A 14,298-nucleotide genomic window follows, 5' to 3' on the forward strand; every position below is an offset into this window, starting at 1 on the left:
GAAAATAGTTGAGAAAACGGAATTTCAACAATGCGGATACATATTGGGTCTAATTGCTAATTTGAAAACATAAGCATGGTTACAATTTGCAGACAACACGGCGATTATTGCTAATAGTACAGTAAGCGTTCATAAATTAGTCGATTTAAGTCAGGCCTGGTGCATAGCTACTGGATTGAGTTTGAGGATCGACAAGTGCTCTTCATTTTGTCTATCTCGGTAAATTATACGACATCAAATGAAACAACGCAGAGGCCAAAGTCAAACGGTCAACAAATTGAAAGAAATAGTATCAACCGTCGCTGAACTACCGGGTACAACTTATATTAAAGATCTTTAGATATTACTTGCCATCAGAGTATGCGTTTCACTTGACCTGGATTGAAATGAACTTAGATCCTTTGGTCACTAAAGCAGTAACAACATGGCTCTCATTGCCAATCAGCAGTTGTCCATCAGAAAGCTTGTCGCTCACTACGTCCTGACATCGCATTACTTCAAGAAAACACGATTGAAATAATGGCACTAACGGTCTGCCACTAATTAAACTTCCTTAACAATATAAAATTCCTCAAAACTGTCTAAATGTTCTAATTTGCACAACATTTGCTTGACGGTTTAAATCATTTTAAAATAAAATAAACACTTTTTAAATTTCGCCACTAGGTTTTTATACTAGTTTTAATTTGTTTTTAATTAACTTCAATTAGTTTGATCAATTTAATAATAACCTTATAAACTCAGCAATATCGTCATCATATGCCATTTATTGTGATAGAAGCATTAACTGAAAGAATCATTTGGAACTAACCTGTTCTCGTTGTACACATTCTTTTGTTATATAATATTTCATTTCTCAATATTTTATAATAATTTTATTTTATTCTAATAAATTTTAATTAACGTTGATAATTTATTCTTTTTCATGTGTGCTTTATGCTTTAAATAAAAGAACGTTCTCATTATTAGAATTTCCTGATGTGTTTGTTATCCAAAGCTGATCTATGTTGTTTTCTGTTTATTGCAGGGGTGGGCAAACTACGGCTGCGGTCAGTCCGCTAAGCTATTTTATGCGGCCCGCGAGGCTTGTTAGCCCAAATCTTAAAAAAATTCTCTCCCGGGTCGAAAAAATTTGCTATTTAAATACATATGCGGCCCTTCAAAGGTAATATAGTTCTCAATGTGGCCCTCACAGCAAAACGTTTTCACACCTCTGGTTTATTGGAAGCTGTCATTAGCACAAAATTTTGCTGCTGTTTTTTGTTGTTCTTTACATTATCTATTTAAATTCATTAAAATTTATCATATTTACGATTATTCTTCTAAATCAAATTAAAATATCTTATTAAAACTTTATATAAACAAATGAATAATTAATTTTAAATACCATCATAAATAAACCATCCTTTTATTAAAAATCATCATCGTCGTCGTCATCGTCGTCATCCTCCCAACATTACCATTACACCACCGTCAGTTTTTGATTTAATGATCTCATTAAACCGGCAATCTCAATGCTTGCATTTTAAGCCTATAACGACAACAACAACAATAACAACAACCTGATATTAACATAATAATCTTCACATAATAATATTTAAATAATAAAAAAGTGATGCAACAAAATAGTAATAATAACAAAAATGGAAAAATGAATAATGGAAGTGATTAATTTTTTTGCATGTTTACGAGATAATAACTTCTAACTTCTCTGCCAATTTTGTTACGAACCCCCACTCATCTGATATAACTTAACCTCCTGAATGAACTATTCTAAAATATTTAAACCTTACAAAGTTCTATTATTCTAAAATGAATATTATTTAACAAGGTTATTAAATTATTTTACTGAAATGTATTGAATTTTATTGATGACTAAAAAGAGTAATAGCATCAAAATGAACCACATTTGATACATTGATTTCATTAGCTAAAGTACCACCATTAGAAGCAGCTGCAACAAAAACATTTCGACTTAATTAACGAGGTAGATAGTATTTTTACTAACAAGCAAGCAATAGTAAGTTTTAGTATAATAAATATTTATTAACGATATTAACTTAAAAAATTACAACATTTTTATCTCTATAACAAACAAAACTTCAATTATATTCTGGCTTATATCTGCACTCTATAATTCATTGCCATCAAGTTACATCGTTAATGTTTTTACATCATCATTACATTAACGATGTTGTTGTTGTGGTCCAATACTCTGCCATGTAAATCATCTGTCATTATCACCTTGGCATTTTATAATTTAAATCGTCATTATTTTTCTACTAATATTTTCACCTAATATCCTGATATAATTATATATTAATTTTGTTTTAGTAAAAAAATATGAGAAATGATTTTAGTTCATATTACAGCCAACGGAATTATCTTTCAAGTTGAATACAAAACATAAAATTTAACAAAACTATTCATATGAATTAACAGTCAGCCAACTTACTAACCATGTCTTCGGTGACAAGCTTTGGTGGAAAATCATCGAGAAATTGATCAGTTGAGTTGTTGCTGTCACTGTTGTCGTAGTTAGCATCAGAATTGTTGCCATTGCTGTTAGAGTTCTTACTGTTGTTGTTGCGCTTGTTTGTGCTACTGTACTTTGAATTGCTATTACTGTCGTTGATGTCTTGATTACGATTGTTGTTTTTGTTGTCGTCGTCGTCGTCGTTGTTGTGGTTGTTGAAGTTGTTAAATTTTAAAGGCATCTGTTTAGTCGTCGTGGCTGTCGTTGTTTTTGGCAGTCGTGATATAAGCGGCATGAAAGGCATCATCGATTTCGTCGTTGACGTTGCTGCAATTAGAGATTGCTGATGTTTTGGTGGCTGTATCTGCTGCTGCAGATGCTGCTGTTTATGATGATGGTGTTGCTTCCGATGTTGATGCGCTGATGCTTGCTTGAAGAACGTTAAATTATGCAACTTCGGTGAAGATTTAACGATGCACGAAAACGTAAAATTCTCTCCGATTTTTATGCCAAGTTTTTTGTTGCAAAATATTTTTGGACGATCTGTTGAGATAAAATAATAAAAGATGGAAAATTAATTCAATTTAGAATATATCAAACAATTATATCGTCAGAATCTTATTAAAATATTAACATTTTATATAGTCAGTTTTTAACATTCTCAGATTATTTCAACATTAAATGGGAGTTCGAAATTATTTTTCAACTGCAATTTTTATTATATTTCTATAACAACTTTTAACCAAAATGTTTAGAAGAAATGAGTTGAGTCATTGTTAGTGGTTGAAATGAACATAGAAGAAGCACCAACACTCGGTGATCTTAACGACAATACTGGTTGATTCGACGTCCCAAGTCCCGCCAGCCACCGGCGTCATGCTGGCCGAGCACTTCAACTCTTTGTCGTTGTATCGGTAGTCAATACTGAGAGACCGGTTGGTCAGTTCGACAGAGTAATAAACTGGCTGAAGTCCACGAACTCCCGACACTCTGATAAGTCTGGCGGTGCTGGCGAAGTAGTGGGAAATGTCCTCGCTACCGATGTGAACTCTGACCCTTGGTTGAGGGTAGCTGCCGTTCACGTGGCAGACGAAGAAAACTTGTTCCTGTTCGACGAAGGAAAGATCTTCATTTGGCCTAAAGACCATCGAGTTGAAGTCTGCTCCAGATGACGATGGTGAACTCCACCACATGTTGTATACCGGAACTGTGTGGTGGATGTGAGTATGTAAAGCTGTCTGTGTTTGTGTGTGTGTGTGTGTGTGTGTGTGTGTGTGTGTGTGTGTGTGTGTGTGTGTGTGTGTGTGTGTGTGTGTGTGTGTGTAGGTAATGAGTGGGTTTGTGTAGGTGTGTTTTTTGTGTGCTTTTGTGTAGGTGCGTTGTCTGTGTGTGTGTATGTGTGGGCGTTTGTGTTCAGATTATGAACCAATGATCGGAGAGATCAACAAAAATGTTCCCTCTAAAACATCAGCGCTAATTTAGTTTAAATTCGAAATGTTAAAAATTGTGACAAACGTTCAAACATTTAATGACCTATTTGACAGTAGATGATTAACTACTTGTTTAAATAACGTTTACTAATTCAAATGCATGCATGACTTGATGTATGGATAGATGTATGGATAGGTAAATGGATAAATGAATGGATAGATGAATGGAAAGATGAATGGATAAATGGATTGATTGATAGATAAATAGATAGATGAATGGGTAGATGGATGGGTGGAAGAAACGAGAGGTAAAGTAATGCAGATGCGTATTTTAAATATCTCGAAAAAACATTTCATTTTTATCACTAATGAAACTGAAAATGTATCTCAACATTTTCAAGGCAACTGTCTGAGAAGCTGAAAATAATCTAGTTAATTGACGAGTCATGGGGGTTGATTGATTGGTTGGTTGTTTGGTTGATAGGTTGATTGATGGATGGATCGATCGATCGATCGATGGATGGATCGATCGATCGATCGATGGATGGATCGATGGATCGATCGATCGATCGATGGATGGATGGATGGATCGATCGATCGATCGATGGATGGATCGATGGATCGATCGATCGATCGATCGATGGATGGATGGATCGATCGATCGATCGATTGATTGATTGATTGATTGATTGATTGATTGATTGATTGATTGATTGATTGATTGATTGATTGATTGATTGATTGATTGATTGATTGATTGATTGATTGATTGATTGATTGATTGCATAATAACATTTGATAGTTATTAGATCAATTTAACGTCGGTATTTTTTTTCTCCTATATACCTGCGTGTTCAATCAATCATTCATTCCTCCTTTTTCAAATCATTTGTTTGCCTGATCTTTCCATTGCATCACAAACTCACAAGCAACAATCAACAACAGAGTTATTCCATTCATGTTCATATTATCTGCAACATTATTAGCCAATGTATCTAATATTCTAAGAGTATACGTTCTTCTTCTCTCTCTCCCTCTTTCTCTCTCTCTCTTTCTGTTTCTCATTCTCTCATCTTGTCATCTTGTCAATCACTCAAAATGTTTTTTTCCATTCATTTTGATACTGCCTAATTATATAAAGCCTTCATTCATTTTTTATGTTATCCTTTCGCCAATCATTTATTCATTTATTAATCATTTATTCGCCTGTTCCACGTTGTTTTTTTCCTGGTACCCAGAAATTATTCTTGGTAGTGTTATACACCTATTCAACTAATACATTCATTCATTCATTCATTTCTTCATTCATTTTTTCATTCATTTCTTCATTCATTCATTCATTCGTTCGTTCGTTCATTCGTTCGTTCATCCATTCATTCACTCACTCACTCACTCACTCACTCACTCACTCACTCACTCACTCATTCACTCTCGTTCGTTCATCCATTCATTCATTCACTCACTCACTCACTCACTCATTCCCTCACTCATTTACTCATTATTCATTCATTCATTCATTCATTCATTTATTCATTCATTTATTCATTCATTCATTCATCAACAAACTGACCGACGACATTGAATGGAAGGAAACTCTCCGAGTTAACTCCAGGCAGTCCTATCTTGCAACCTATGTAACCCGAGTCCTCCACCTGAACATCTGGTGGTTGGTGGTGATTGGTGGTGGTTGGTGGTGGTTGTAGAGATGATGATAGTAATGATTAAAATTGTGATGACGATGGTAAATCCCAAAATTTGGTTGATAATTACTTTGAATTAAAATTGTGATGACGATGGTAAATCCCAAAATTTGGTTGATAATTTCTTTGAATTGTGAATTTAAACCAATTCAAAATGCTGACATGAATGTCTAAGGATGTATTGCAAGAAATCATTCATGATTGTCTGTTGCATGTAATTTTAGGAAAAAATTAACGATGGAATGATTTTGTTTCCAAGTGTATGAAATAAGAATGAGATAAGCGAAGTTGTGGACGATGATGGAGGAAGGATGTCAGTCGGTTATGAGGGCTGTAACGAGCCCGCTTGCAAAGGAACAGACCGTATTAAGGATGATGAATGTGATGATAATGACGACAGAGATGATGATGATGTTGATTATGATGATGATGATGATGATTAAATCGACATTGACAACGATATTGCGGTAATAAAGCCGCTGTCAATCAACCGGGCATTGTTGTCGTGTTTGTCATCCTGTTGGGCTGCTCCATTCAGATAAGAACGGAAACAAACATGTGCTGTGTTGTGTGTTGTGCTGTGTTTGTGGTGTGTAGTGTTGTGTGTTGTGCTGTGTTTGTGGTGTGTAGTGTTGTGTGTTGTGCTGTGTTTGTGGTGTGTAGCGTTGTGTGTTGTGCTGTGTTTGTGGTGTGTAGCGTTGTGTGTTGTGCTGTGTTTGTGGGTGTGTAATGTTGTGTGTTGTGTTGTGTGTTGTTCTGTTTTGTGTGTTGCGTTGTGTTTGTAGTGTGTTGTATACAGTTCTGTATGCTGTGACATCTATATTTAAAATATGAATGTGTGTTTTGTGTCTGAATGAGAAATCTGTCTGTGTGTATGTGTGTTGATAAATCGTATATATGTGTGTGGATGTGTGCGTGCGTGTGTGTGTGTTGGTAAATCGCCAGGTGTAGGTTCATTAAGTTACAAGTATGAAAATAGATGAAATAGTTTTTTTTAGGTTTGAGGGTTTTCTTCTGAACTGAAAAAACTATGTTAATAAATTTAAAGTGCAGTTGTACTTTTTTTCGTTGATAGCAGACATGCACCGAGCGTTGTTGTTGTACTCTTGCAAGATTATCTATGTCTTAGATTACATAGAACTGAAAAGAGGGTCGTTCAATATTTTTCAAATGTTTTAATTTAAGGAATAAATTTAATGGTTCTTCGTGTTATTACGTAAGCGATAAATATTTTTTCTAATAACTTAAATAAAACTATTTTAAATTTATTTAACAAAGATGAAAAAAAATTCGAATCTGACTTTCATCAGATGACAGGCATTAATTCGAAATAGTTTTTACATCTTTAAAATTGTGATGAAGTTCTTTAATTATTTTTTTAATTTTACATTTTTACATTATTTAAATAATAATTAAATTTTCAAACTAAGAAATTTTATCAAGTCAGCGTTAAACATTCATTCATCTGCAACCCGTGTCAAAACGTGCATTCGTGCTGTCGTTACATACTGAACCTTATACGTTGTTTTTATTCACATTACATTATTGTCATCATCGTCATCATCGTTTAAAGTCATTCAGCTTCCAGTTCACTCAAGGACGATTTGCAAACTTTTCCAAAAGATAAATTCCGCCTAAGGTTAACCAATCCATCAAATTTTTATTTGGCATCAATTGGCATTTCCTATTTTAAAAGCCGCATAGTACACAAGATTTATTTAGTTTAATTTTTCCTAGATTTTTTCATCCACCGTTTCCGTACCAGTTTCAAAAGCATGCAGCATATTGCAAACTTTAATCCGTTTCTGTGTTCACTTCTATCATCTTGTGCAGTACTTATGCTTACTTGTTTGTTGCATCGATATGACACGTGGCTGTTGCCTGTTCCATTTTCAAGTCCTTATCAGAAACACATTTTCCGTCGTCAAATAATGTTTGTTATATCGAGTGCAACAACAAGTTGAGAGTATGAGATGGTTTTTAAATATTTGCTCCCCGGATCAATGTTCTGCAGGATGTGTGGAGAAATGAAGATGGCAGGGATTGTGGTGGTGGGAAAAAACCAGATGTTGATGGCGTCTGCGGTGATGATGGTGATGATGATAATGATAACGATGCTAAAGATGAAAACAGAGAAGAAATTAGATCGATGGTGGTGTGGTGGTGATGATATTAATGAAAGTAAATAGATGAGGGTGGTGATGATGGAGTTAAACTGAGGACAATGATGATGACGGTGGTGAGTGTGAAGGGAACTGATGATCTGAGAGATAAGATCAATGTCACGAAAAGGATGGGCGATAAATTTCGAATGACATTTCCTCTGTCCAACTTTCTGCTCTATGTTTATCTGAAAATTCTCTGCCCAATATTTATTCATTAGGTTCCGTGCGCTTCAGTACAAGCTCGCTGCACTGCTGGCTCTACATAAAGTTTGTGAACATTTATTTATTTCAAACAAATATCTCTGAAAATGATTTAAATTTGAAAAGATTTCCGATACTCTTGTTGCAATTTCAGATTTATTTTAGCTAATTGCTTATTAATAACATCAGCAATCCCATTAATTAATAAATGTCTCTGATGATTTTTGAATGTTCATTTAACTTGAATTTATTTTTCAAATATCGGAACTATTTTGAAAATACAATTTTTAAAAGAACTTCAATTTTAAATTCATTATTAGCAAATTATGCTTCTTTCTACAAATTAAAGCTATGTCCTCACTTAATCCAACATTAATTCCTGTTCAATATCTTCACCGCATATGTTTTTTGTTTTTCAACACAAAATTTTGTAAACCATTTGAAGAGCTACTAATTATTAAAAATTTTGTACAAGAAAAATTATTTAGAATTCAACAAAAATTAAAAGATTTGAAATAATAAATAAATTAATTAATTAATTAATTAAATACTTGAAATCTTGAGATAGAAATCGACCTGGTCCAGATTGTTTTTGTCCAGTAGGCGATAGCCAGCTTTGTACCTACATTTTTAGTAAAGTTTAATTTATTCCTCCGAAATTAATTATAACCGGCTTAATGTTAATGGTAAATTGCAATATGTTAATTATCGAGTAAACGTCAATTATATATTTTAATGTGCTTGTTATCAACTTAAGTTTAAATATTTATCAAATCAGAATTAAGTTTTCAGATATATATCTTGTAATAACATAACCAACAATGATAATAAACTTATAGAAGATTGGTCTAGGTATGGCTTAGGATACAATTTGCTTGTAAATGTAAGCATGATACAAAATAAAAATCTACGTATGATACAGTATCATCGAGCGATGAATACATAATGCAATATGTTCATGAATGATATATAGGTATATAAGATCATAGGTCCTAGGTCAAATGTTGACGGGAAGAAGTTCATTGGTGTCAACCAAAAGGTTATAATGTCATTTTTTATTCAGTTGTTATCATTCAATACGCGTCCGGAGAGGCCATCATCATCATAGACATCATCATCATCATCATTATCGTCATCATTCAAATCATCATCATCATTCTAATCATCATCATTTTCTTTTTCATCGAAATCACCATCTTCATCGTCGTCATCATCATCATCATTTTAATCATCATCTTCTTCATCATCATCGTCATCATCATCATCCTTTTAATCATCGTCTTCTTCTTCATCGTCATCATCATCCTCATCGTCATCATCAACTTTATCATCTTCTTTATCATCTTCATTAATATTACCTTCTCGTCGCTGATGTAAACATCATCCATCATTACTTCTTAATCAGTCATTTGACATTTTCAATATAATCGTTTCATCGTCATCGTCATCTAAACATCATCATCTTCAAGACATCATAGATAGCGTTATAAACATCTATGCGATTATTTAATTGTTGATGTAGACAGACTTTAAAATTATCCTACTCACTCACATCATCATTAACAATAATCATCACCATCGTAATCTTTACAAACACCGTTATTATCATCGTCATCATCATTAACAAATGACTTTTATATTGCATAAGTCCTCATAATTGCTAAGTTTTTCATGCAAAGTGTTTGCAAATTATTAACGTCGTCACCGTAAATAACATAACCACCGAAACATTACAATACCATCATCATCATCATCATTTCCATCATCGTCTTCTTCATCACCATCTTTATCATTATTATATTATTATCATCATTTCCACCATCACATTCATCATTTCTATCACATCATCACCATCTTAGCCATCATCGTCTTCATCATCTTCACCGTGACGTAATAACCTTCCGGTATGGTTGAACTCATCGTTGATGTAGGCGTTAGTAGCAATCTCAATCTCATCAGCATTACTCTCAGGAAATATCTTGAACCAGATGACTTGATAATTCTTTTGTTGCGTCTGTCTTTGGGGCACCAACGATATGGACGTTGATGACGACAAATAAGTTGACGATGAGTACCACAGTGATGATGATGATGATGATAAAGGTGATGATGATGATGATGACGTTTTGTTGACGTGGCAGATTGCTTCCAAGTTATCGCCGACCACAGCTGAGTCGGTGGAAAGTTCCAATTTCAAGTAGAACTGGTCGTCTGCGTTCTCACCTGCTAGTGGTGGTGGTGGTGATGGTGATGACGTTTGTGGTGGGGATGACGTTTGGGGTGGTTATGTTGTTTGTGGTGGTGATGATGGAGAGGAAGATGACGATTTATGTAGTGGTGTTAGTGGAAGGGTTTATGAGGTCTTTGATGACGTGAATGAGGCTGAAAACAAGGACGGCGACGATGAAGATGAGGTCGACAATGATGAGGATTGAAACGAAGACGTGATGAAGACTAAAAAAGCTGAAAATGATGATTCATCATGAGTAACCACAAAACTGATGACGATGATGTGAAAAAAAATGTAACACTGAACTGTTTAGTCAGGTTATAGAGAATAAAAAACAAGATGACTCCAAATATTTTTACATTTTCATTGGGGGGTTAATCAATTTATTGATATCAGTAATCTGACGATGTCTAAGCTGGCGATGAACATACTATACAATATACAATACATGCATACGTTGACAACCTTGAAGACATTGATCTGATGATGATAAGGACAATGATGATGACAATGACATTGCAATTGCGTTAATGTCTTAATGGAAAAGTGCCATCAAAACGAGAAACGATGATGTGGTCAATGATGATGATGATGATGACGACGATGATGACGTCAGTCATGATCACAATGATGACGAAGACGATGATGACGTCAGTGATGATTACAATGATGATGATGAGGAGGACGACGATGATGATAAATTTTAATGGTGATGGCAGAAACTACAATAAACATTACGTTAACGTTGACATTACGATAGAAAGTGAAACAGTTATATTTCCATGCTAATGCTATTCGTACCATTGCTAGAGTCTTGTATGGCTATCATTGTTGTTGTTACTATAATTATTATTACTATTATTATAATTATCATTTACTTAGTTTATTTTAAATAAAGAGCAATGATGACTAACTATGATGATTATGATTTTATTTTAATCATGACTATTTCTCTATTAATTAATTAATTATTGATTTTACGCATTTGATGAAAAGTAAAAAATCTGTTCCCATTATTATTGATAAATGTAATTATAATTGTGTTATTATTGTCATCGTAATTTTTATTATTATTCTTGGTATTTTTATCGTTATTCATGTTATTGTTTATATTCCCGTTATTAGCGTTATTTTATTTTTGTTTTTTTGTATAAGCAGTTTATTTGGTAGTGTTTTTTCCATCTACTATTATTGTGTCCCTGGTAATATTTTGTAATTAAGAACAATGCTATCAGAAAGATAGTTGTTGTTATTGTTGTTGTTGGTATTGTTGTTGTTGTTATTGTTGTCGCTGTTGTCGTTGTGATTGTTGTTATTGTTGTTGTTTTTGTTGTTGTTGCTGTTGTTGTTGTTGTGCTTTCCTTAATTAGTGCGATGGCAATTTATTGCCATTTACAAGCAAAACAATTTCTGCCACAACTCCAACGTTAAAAACAGCAGTATGTAGTTACGTTACCTGCTTTGTGGCTGTTGTAGTGTGGCGTAGTGTGGTGTGGTGTGGTGTGGCGTGGCATCGCGTAGTTTGGTGGGTTTGTTAGTTGAGTTGTTGTTATTTTGTGCATTTGTTGGATTATTTGTTATCCGCCATGGTGTTCTTGAATGCATAAATTTGCATTTTGGCGATGGACAGGGATTGCCTGGAAATTAAACACAGACTTGCCCGCGAATGTCAGCTGGGTGCATTAAATCATTTCACTTTGTCACGTGATACTAATATGCGATTTAGAATAACTGCTCTTTATTTTGGTTATTTTTTAGTTCAAATAAGAAAATATTAGTTCTATAGAAATAAATATGTTCTTAAAAATTTTAGTTAGGTCTAACTTTTTGGCAGACAACTTCCTGAAGAATTATTTTTGAGACGGTCATCTGTTTTTAATTTTTATGGACAATGATTGTTTAATACACTCAACTTTTGAATTTCAAAGAAATTTTTCAAGTCATGAAACTCAAAATCCTCAACTTATTTTGAAAGTTTCATATTCCCATATATAGAATATCTAATAATTTTAATATAAATTATAATCAATAAAACAAATTATTTAATAGATATATCAAATATATTTAGTATCATAATTTAATCTAACAAATTGAAACTAAACGTTAAATGGAGAAAATAAAATCAAAATTCTTGGATAATTTCAATAAAAGGCTACTTCACACAAAAAACGTAAAACAATCATACACTAAGAATATAAAGACAATTCGGCATGGAATCAACACAAACTTAGCAGATGAAATCCTACACACATGCAATAAAATTGTGGAGAAAACTGCTGGCTACCTCCCGACAGCTAGGAAGTTGTAAAAATGACGAAACACCAGGTCTTTTACGTGGTGACGTGGTGTAGCATAAACTACAGAAGCATAAACAACAGAAGCATAAACTACAGAAACAACAGAATCATAAACAACATAAACATAAACAACAGCAATATAAACAACAAAAAACATAAACAACGTTAACATAAACAGCAGAATCAATCACACAACAACAACGTTAATATTAACAACATAAAGAACAACAACAAAACTTAACAATACATAGCAACGTAAAAGGCAAACAACAACAACAACAATTCGTAACATGAAGAATTGTAAGAAAAATGCTAAATGCTCTCTGTAAAGCAACACACCAACCTCCTATCATCAAAGTTCCTATAACAATGTAACAACTCAAATCTACATGCCGCTACATCACAAGAGAGCCACGACCTTACAGAAATATGAAAGTGACCAAGTGAACATTCACACACGGTGCAATCAGTGCTGCACATGGACATAAACAGCAGTACGCTAAATGCAGCATCAACTACTATACACAGAAGCGCCGCGAAACTCGCCTCTTAGTCATATCATGCCGCTCTACTGCTCAACGAATGGCCACCCTCGACTTCTAAAATAGAAAAAGACAGATTTAGAGTTTGCCCAGAGCAATGAGAAGAACGCTGGCCACACTCCGCTCAAGTTACTGCATCTCTCTTTACAGCTACAAAGCAAGAATCGACAGTAAAGTCAGCTGTAACTGTCCGTTATGCCGCAAACATACTGACGATGTTACCCACCTATTAAGCTGCCCGAACAAGCCTACACAATTCACGGTAATGGATCTCTGGCAAAACATGGTTGCTGTGGCCAACTGGCTCCAGCCCCGTCTGGACTCTTCTGTCTGGCGACGTTTGAAGCGGAGCAACAACAACAACAACATAAACGGAAGTGACAGTCCTTACGAAAAAATAATTTAATCCCTTCATTAATTATTCAACTCTTCAAAAAAAATTTTTAATTTTCCATCAACTTTCTGTCACTTTTTTCACCATTTTGAGACTTTTTACAAATTTAAAACATGAGCAGTAATGTTTGCTACATTAACAAAAGAATCCTCTGAAAAAATATGTAAAAAACATAAAAAATAACATTTTTAAAAAATTGTGAAACGTCGACAAATTTAAATAATGATGCATGTAATTGAGAAAATATAAACAAAACAAAATTGAAATAAACGTTTTTTAAATAATTGTAATGTAAACATAAAAGAAACAAAAGACAATAACATTGCGACTAACAAGTTAAAAAAGATGCATTTAAATTGAAACATGACAAAGGATCATCTACCATACATGCTACTGAAAATAACAAAGATACCAACAATTGCTTATACTTTATTGGAGAATAATAAAAAAATTAAAAACTCTAAAACGATACAGCGTTACGAAAGCAACGTTAATGTAAAATAATGGTATCCGTGGCAGTAACAACAAAACGTACGCGTTTGATTAGAGGAGGAAACGGCTGGGAGAATAATATTGCAAGGAAAACAAGTCATAAAGCACGTGCTACTCACAAGAACAAACAAACAATGCTATGATTATCGCATGAACAAACTGACGAACATTTACCGAATGCGAAGTGCAACAATTAAAATTTCAAATAACACCAACATTAACAACATTAATTACTGAAATTAAATTACTTAATTTTTCCTATTTCATCAAATATTATTCAAGCACCTTCTTACTATATAACTGATCATGGAAAACACCAAAATATAAATTCCAATTTAGAAATAACGCAATGTGTAGTTGAGTTAGAATTG

At 33.7% G+C, this 14,298-nt stretch overlaps 2 protein-coding genes across 2 annotated transcripts; both read right to left on the reverse strand.

Moving 5' to 3' along the window:
* Positions 1-2,169: 2,169 nt before the first annotated feature.
* HELRODRAFT_160582 (hypothetical protein) lies at positions 2,170-7,496 on the reverse strand (the record flags this gene model as incomplete). The annotated part of the gene is made up of 6 exons (XM_009017531.1): positions 2,170-2,244; positions 2,460-3,019; positions 3,288-3,710; positions 5,477-5,566; positions 6,163-6,167; positions 7,453-7,496. 6 exons carry the CDS (start codon positions 7,494-7,496, stop codon positions 2,170-2,172), a joined length of 1,197 nt encoding a protein of 398 aa, XP_009015779.1.
* Positions 7,497-9,827: 2,331 nt separating this feature from the next.
* On the reverse strand, positions 9,828-11,764 carry HELRODRAFT_160583 (hypothetical protein; the record flags this gene model as incomplete). Its single annotated transcript, XM_009017532.1, has 2 exons — positions 9,828-10,195; positions 11,659-11,764. The coding sequence occupies 2 exons, from the start codon at positions 11,762-11,764 to the stop codon at positions 9,828-9,830; spliced, it is 474 nt and encodes a 157-aa protein (XP_009015780.1).
* Positions 11,765-14,298: the final 2,534 nt, after the last annotated feature.

This window comes from Helobdella robusta (genome assembly GCF_000326865.2).
Source record: "Helobdella robusta unplaced genomic scaffold HELROscaffold_2, whole genome shotgun sequence".
Taxonomy (NCBI): domain Eukaryota; kingdom Metazoa; phylum Annelida; class Clitellata; order Rhynchobdellida; family Glossiphoniidae; genus Helobdella; species Helobdella robusta.